Source organism: Ursus americanus, chromosome 27, assembly GCF_024610735.1.
Source record: "Ursus americanus isolate L20-20 chromosome 27, mUrsAme1.1.p, whole genome shotgun sequence".
NCBI classification, from domain to species: Eukaryota; Metazoa; Chordata; class Mammalia; order Carnivora; family Ursidae; genus Ursus; species Ursus americanus.
In genome coordinates, this window is record NC_142153.1 from 40,128,935 (window position 1) to 40,136,439 (window position 7,505).

Consider the following 7,505-nt stretch of genomic DNA (forward strand, 5'->3'; position numbering starts at 1 on the left):
TCAAATGGTAAGATTTATGCTTTTTGCAGCTGTGAAAATGTCATAATTGTGATATACTGTGCTAATTCTTTAACTCTGATTTCTCTTTTAGTGTTTAAATGGGTGAGAAGAACATTAATTGCTCTTGTTCAGGTCACTTTTGGAAGAACCATCAACAAGTGAGTTGCATGACATTAATATTTGAATTCATGCCTTACTCTTTGCCTTAATAGTCAAATTACTATACTCAGGGTATAGTAGCCAGTGATCTCTCTATCTGAAGGGTTTATATTTTCTCATTCTGTTTCTGCTATGATTCTTAGATTGGAGAGGGAGACAGGTTTCTGAAATAATTTCTCCCGTAGAACGCATGAAGAACTAGATCAAAGCTTGAGCTAGCTTCAGCATTCTGGCTGAAGGGGTCAGAACATGCTGTTTTGGAGGGGCACCTGGCTGCCTCAGTTGGTGGACCCTTGTAGTTGTGAGTTTGAGCCCCATGTTAAGTGTGTAGAGATTACTTATAAACATAAAATTGAAAAACAAAAGCAAAACCCAAAAAGTTCTATAAAGTTCTCTTTTGATCATGATGACCAGTTTGAGTATCTTGGGTACAGCGTTTTTATGTTATATGATGGGAATCAGTTTACGGCTTGGACTCTAAGCCAAAATGAAAGTAGGATGACATGACAGGTATTTATTTGAAGAGAAATGCAAACCATATATTTTTTTCCAAGTTGGGGTAACATTAAAATGATAATTGCTCTTATTAATTAATACCTTAATATCCATCCATTGAGATATATGTGTATTTCATATAACAGTATTGTAAGCCATATGTATACTCTAAGCTATAGTCCATTATCCATGTTAAGAGTTTAACTCTATATCCAGTGCTCTTCAAGAGATAAACATATGACTTCCTGCACAATAAAAACGTCAGTCACATGCTAAAAGATAAGGGAGAGAAATCACATTTTTGTACAGAAAAGTATGTTTCAAGATGAAATTATCAGATTTTCCCAAGTGAAAGATTAGTTGTTAAAACCATCATAGTAACCTTGTATGTATGTTTATCATAAAATCAAAAATTTTTAAGGGAGACATAGTGAAGAACAAGTTATCTTCTTACTCGTTCGCAAATAGAATATATTTTCCTTGTCATAAGCACAAGTTTATTTCAGTTTCTAAGATCTTTAAAAAATGGTATTAGTGGCTTATTTAGTTGACTTAGTATCCTATGCTTTTGTTTTAATCAGAAACCTGGCCTGTATAACTTACCTTTTCAGTCTAACGCAAGCCTCTTAACTGTTACGTAGACAGGCCTTAGATAAAGAAAATTCCACAATGGCTCTGTATGTCTCAGTACTCCAGACTTGCTAATTCATTTTCCTTTTCAGTTTCAGCAAATCATGCATACTTCCCTTGCTCCTGTCTATGTTAGTGGCTCTTACTTATAAAATGAGCAGCTGTGGTTTGTGAGTGGTGAATACATTTGGCAGTTACTTTCACGGGACTCGGAGGAGAAGCATCACGTAGAGGCTTTCAGGCTGTTCATTTCAGTGGGCTTTTTATCAGGTAGAGAAATGATGGAGCACCCGGCCCTTTGCTATTTTTGCCTTTAGCAGAGATGACACATCATAAAATTAAGCAGCAGTACAATATGTGCCTCTTGCCTTGTACCAACTATAATTCACATACCAGAATTGATTCAAAAGCTTCCTATGGTTTTGGCTAATTGACAGTCAGACTTAAATTGGAAGAAAATACTTAGGTGATGACCTTTTGTGAGAGTCACTTACCTAATTTTAAATTGCAAATTGAAATTCTCTTACTTAATTTCTTCATGTAGTGCCAGTGAGAAACTCAAAGCAAGACTACGGAGAAAACAAGGTGTCTGCATTTTTATGTAGATTCTTTTAGGCAGGCAGGTTGGCAGGTTCTCTCTTAAAGCAGAAACCTCATTAAATTAATAAAATTATTTTATTTGGCCTAGATATGAATTGCTCAGTTTTTTTTTTTTTAAAGATTTTTAAATTTATTCATTTGAGAGAGAGAGAAAGAGATGGGGGCGGGGAAAGGCAGAGGGAGAAGTAGGCTCTGTGCTGAGCAGGGAGCTCGACCTGGGGCTGGAGCTGATGTGGGGCTGGATCCCAGGACTCCGGGATCATGACCTGAGCCGAAGGCAGACGCTTAACCGACTAAGCCACCCAGGCACACCTGAATTGCCCAGTTCTAAGCAGTATAGGGAAGTATCTTAGGAGACATGCAGTTACAAACAGAATTAAAATAGTTTTGACTCATGGTAGAGTTTAGACATCAATCGTAACTGATTCCTGTGCAAAATTTTAGGGCTTGAAACCTCTATTTCAGATACTGTTTCTAAAAACCTTACATTGAGCCTTTAAATGGTTGGGAAGTCAGATGCTTGAAGGGCTTTTTGATTTATTATTATTCATGAATTGAGTTTGAAATTTCAAATCTTTCTGGCACTGTCAAGATGATTCTTTCCCCCTTTTCCTCTCCCAACCTCACAACTGCTCTTGGGCTCTTTGAACTGTGTTACTTGTCTCTTGACAGCAGAAATCCTGGAATGAGTTAGTATTTTACTAATGACTAATGAGATAGGGTTATGTGGAAGAGCTGGATAACCAGATAAAAGCCATTTGTTTGTAACTGTGCAAGTCAAATGTCTGCCCAACTTTCATCCCCAGAGAAATGTAGAATGCTCTAGATAGCAATGTATCTTTTCAAAGGCCTTCACTTTAAGGGGAAAGGTAGTATCTTGGGGTACCTGGGTGGCTCAGTCAGTTAAGCGTCTGCCTTCTGCTTGGGTCATGATCTTAGGGTCCTGGGACCGAGCCCCGAATCAGGCTCTCTGCTCAGCAGGGACTCTGCTTCTTCCTCTGCCTCCCAACCGCACTCCCCACCCCCCGGCTTGTGCTCTCTCGTGTTCACTCTCTCTCTCAAATAAATAAATAAAATCTTTAAAAAGAAAAGAAAAGGATCTTTTTTTCCCCTTGCCTAGTGAGCGTGTGAAATGCTTACCCTGAGTCAGAGCACTCTGCCCAGAATGATCTGCCATAGCAACACCAAGAGACAGCTAGTGAAAAAGCCAGGTTCTTCCCTGAGACTTCAGCAGCTCAGGGAAGCTTTTCAGACCACTTTCAACAGTCTTAAAATGCATTTATGGTTTCAGTTTATACCACTTCATGGAGAAGTTAGTGTATTCAGTACTGTGCACAGTTAGAGTAGCTGCAAGCTTCAAACCAGTCGGTCTCTTCTACGCTCTTGTCCTTACAGAGTGCAGGGTACTGCATGCAAGACATGTGAGCTCCCGGAATGAATGGTCATCCAGTACGGCCAAAAGAAAAAATACCTTTCAGAGCCAGAGTTTAAAAATCCAATTCCTAGTTTATTCATCAAACGTTTAGATCAGGCTGTATCTTCACCTACCCATCGATAAAAGCCTTTTGAGAATAGAGTCTACGACTTTTAAAAACCTCATCCAAGAAATATTTTTCTCTTAAAAGACAAATCCGGGACACAGTGAGCTGGATTTTCAGTGAGCAGATGTTGGTTTACTACGTCAGTGTTTTCCGGGATGCTTTTTGGCCAAATGGGAAATTGGCGCCACCAACCACAATCAGAAGCGAAGAACAAAGTCAGGCAACAAAACAGAGGGCACAGCAGAAGCTGCTTGAAAACATTCCAGGTGAGGCCTGGCTTCTGATCCTGAAAAGTACAGAGATAAAGAGCGAATGTTAACCTATCAAGGCGTTTTTCACTTACATCTCTCAGGAAACTTTATTTACAACAAGAAAAGTGATCACACTTTTTTTTTTCTTTTAAACCATGTCCTTTGCTAAGAAATCATACTGAGAATCTAATAAGAACAGTAGTGGTTATAATGCTTTGTTTTACTTAGAAAAATGTTTTAGGACAGATAATAAATTTTGTGCTTTAAAAATCCTGCTAAAATATACTACTTAGAGAGGTTAATTTTTAATTGGATAGAAACATATTAAAATTGTAGTGTGTATAAATGCCTAATGTTGAAAAATCCTAAATAAACTTCTTTCCTCTTTAAACATCTGAAAGAGCTGATTGTTCGCGTGCCTTGTGCCCAGTGTCCTTGTTTGTTACGTGTGCGTCATTCACTGTCTCCTTCACCGGGTGTGGCTTGGAGTGTGCACTTGATCAGTAACAGCATAGAATGTAAACCTGATCTTTCAGATACACTTCAGAGCCTCGTTGGACAGCAAAACGCCCGTCATGGCATAATAAAAATATTCAATGCACTGCAAGAAACGAGAGCCAATAAGCATCTGTTATATGTGAGTAATTTAAAGCCAACCAGAGGATTAGTTGTTAATTCAGTTTTATGTCTTTGTTCACATATGGGGGTTGATTTTAACCCTTTGCATACTTAATCATTCTTGTTACTTATAACTCTGAACCCATGTATTTACTCTGCCTCATTTTTGTCTGTCTGACTGTTCAGTTCGGTTTGGGAAAAGAAAAAGAAAAGGAGTGCCTCGAGCATGTGCAGCTTTCTCATTCTCTCAGACCAGTTGTCCCTCCTGACTTGACGCACGTGACATTTTTTGCATGACTGCTTAATTTTCCTATTTCAGGAAAGCAGACTGTTTTCCAGTCATCTGTCTGATTATAATTAGCAATATTAACTATTGTTGATGGTGTGATAATGGCAAAGAGACCATGAAATGAATCAATCTGATACTAAATGGAGTTTATATAATATTAGTTCCATTCACTTGAGAATAACTTGTTCATGGAGAATCACCTCAGACCTAAAATGAGACTTTTCTCTTAGACGTAACTATTTTGAGTAAATCCTTAGAGAAAAAAACAAAACTAAACAAAACATATTTTCCTACTTTTATTCTTCTTTCTTGGTTTAGGTGCTGATGGAACTGCTGCTAATAGAGTTGTGTCCTGAGCTGAGAAGTCATTTAGATCAACTAAAAGCTGGTCAAGTTTGAGTCTGCACAAATAAACCACCCGAGAAATGTCTGTGTAACAATAGACATGAAATATTTTCCTCTTTTCCACAGAGGGCTTGATTGAGAACCATATTGATTTTTCTGTTAGTTACCTCCCTCTAGTTTTGTGTGAAGTGAGCAGAATTGGTTGGGGGTGGGTACTTAACGCTGTCATAGGCAACAGAAAAACACACTTCTGTTATTGTTTTTATTTTAATAATAATATAAAATTCAACACACTGATTGAAATACAAATGTTAATATGTGATAAGAACCTAGGAAATATTTTAAATATTTATGAAAACAGTTTTGTTTTAAAATGAAGAACTATGACTATTGTACAGTTACTTTCCTCACTGAGGACTCTGAACATTCCTGTATTATTTCTTGTGTATTGAAGAACATTGTTGTGCAATGCGTTGTGGAAAGTGATTGTGAAAATTTTATTGTCTTTATTTTTACCAAAGATTTCCCATAGTTTGAAGCATTTGAAGCAATAAAATATAAAAAAAATGAATCACTGAGCTCTATGATATGTAAGGTGCTTACATCTCAAAAAAAGAGGTTAAAACACTTCAGGCAGTTCAAATATTTATCTTTTTTTTTTTTTTTGGTAAAAAGCACTGTGCACATAAATACTTCTGCAAGGAAGTACAAAGTTGGCTGCCTTTCTCTAGACACAGAATGAATATGTGAAAAATACAGTGTTTAGTATGAATGAGAAGAGCCAAATCTGTGCTTGAAATGATGTGTTGGGAGAGAGGGATAGGAGCTGAACGTTGAAGGATGGGCAGCAATGAGAAGGAAACACAGGTTGGAAGTTACTTCAGGGACTTGAGGGACTTGATCAAGTCTTGTGGACTCATCAGGGCATTGGGTGAGACCCAGGGTACAGGTGTTGTTCTGTTATTAATAGTGGGGCCATGAACAAATCAGTCAGTTTTCACAATCTATTATTCAGTGATAATAAAACATTTTCCCTTCTGTAACTGCCCCCCCCAGGAACATTGAAAGCAAAACAATTAATAGGTAAAAATTCAGTCCAAAATCCATGAAAGCACAATACTGTATACTGAGGTGGTATTGATTATGGCATCGCTAGATCCTACCTGCCAAGTCCTTGATACGGAATGTAAGTTCTGAAAGGTAAATAATTGAAAATTAGTAAACTGCATTTTATCTTTGGGATTCTTTTAGTCACAGCTCTTTGATCCTTTTTGCAAACCAGGATGATATTTGACACTTCAGAAAAAAAAGCGAAAACAAACCAAAGTTGGCTGTTTATATGAATAAGAATTATCCTTCACAGGAATGTGGAAAAGACGCATTCAGGGAAGAGAAGCAATGCGAGATCATCAAACCCCGGGAACTCACCCCAACACAGTTACTGGTAATGTCCATCTTATGCATAATTAAACATAGCTGTTACAAGTTTATACTACACATGAGAAAAATAACTATTTTGAGTCCTCAGTCTTTCTTTAAGATAAATTTTAACTTTTTCATAAGATAACAGCTATAAGAAATCTTAGAAGTTTTGGGGTTTTTTTGTTTTTAAGGTTAATGATCTGGAAGCCTCAACTCCCTCGAGTTAAAGACTGTCCCCACTGACGGATCACGGTGTATATCACGGTCTGCAGCAGTGGTAGTTTGCAAGGGCTCCCCTGTGCCGGAAGTACCAGCTTTATGGAAACTACATAAAATTTTCAATTTTATGTTGGATTCAGTGAAGACAGTTAAGTGTAGCGTATCACCACATTAACACCTGTCAAATTCCTACATTTGGGATTTCTCAGACCTATGTTTTAATGGCAGTCACAAAAGTGGTCTTGACTCGGATGAAGAAAGATAGCATATCTATTAAGTGTGCTGTCAAAGCCAACAAGCACCACCTTATCGTGTTCCTATTTTAGGATTCTTAGGCTTAAGGGATTCAGTGTGGAGAAGAGAATACTGGTTGGGAATTTAGATCTTCAAGTGACTGAAGGCATATTATATATAGATGGTATTAAGAGAACAAGGGTGAAGCAAGTGGGCTTATATTGTAGAAGGAGATTTAAGCTAGGTATTATGAAGTCTTGTCAAGGACTTGATATATTGAAACATTAGTGGGGGAGAATAGAGTGTCTTGGGTAGAGGTTTTAAAAGAAAAGGATTCATTTTCAGGGATGGTTTAAGTTTATATGTCTTGAGAGATTGAAGGGAGAAGTATGTGATCTTTCGAGGGTATCACACAGACCTAAGTCTATGAAAATTGCTTTCCTTTATATAGAGATAGAAGTTCAAGTAACATGGAAAAACCAGAACGTAAAACAAGAACAAGTAATTTTCTGCCATACAGTACTTCATTAGTGACTGGTACCTGCGTATTAATTATACAAGGTGAGGTCTTGTTTAGATCCACTTTTGGAAAGGATGATTGTGATTTATGAAATAAAGCCACATCAGGTTTAGGATGTTTACAGAGAAGGTGTTGTGAAGGTATCTTTTTTTTTTTAATTTTTTTTAAAAAATATTTATTTG

General features: G+C 37.3%; 1 protein-coding gene across 3 annotated transcripts in view; it reads left to right on the forward strand.

The window, feature by feature from the left end:
• Nucleotides 1–5,499, forward strand: part of SNX25 (sorting nexin 25) — a 124,356-nt gene extending 118,857 nt beyond the window's left edge. For all 3 annotated transcript variants that reach the window (XM_045785789.2, XM_045785788.2, XM_045785787.2), the window contains 4 exons: nt 92–158; nt 3,510–3,691; nt 4,213–4,313; nt 4,902–5,499. In XM_045785789.2, coding sequence (XP_045641745.2) covers nt 92–158; nt 3,510–3,691; nt 4,213–4,313; nt 4,902–4,982 — 431 coding nt within the window. In that variant the 3' untranslated portion in view covers nt 4,983–5,499. The remainder of the gene's footprint in view (nt 1–91; nt 159–3,509; nt 3,692–4,212; nt 4,314–4,901) is intronic.
• Nucleotides 5,500–7,505: the final 2,006 nt, after the last annotated feature.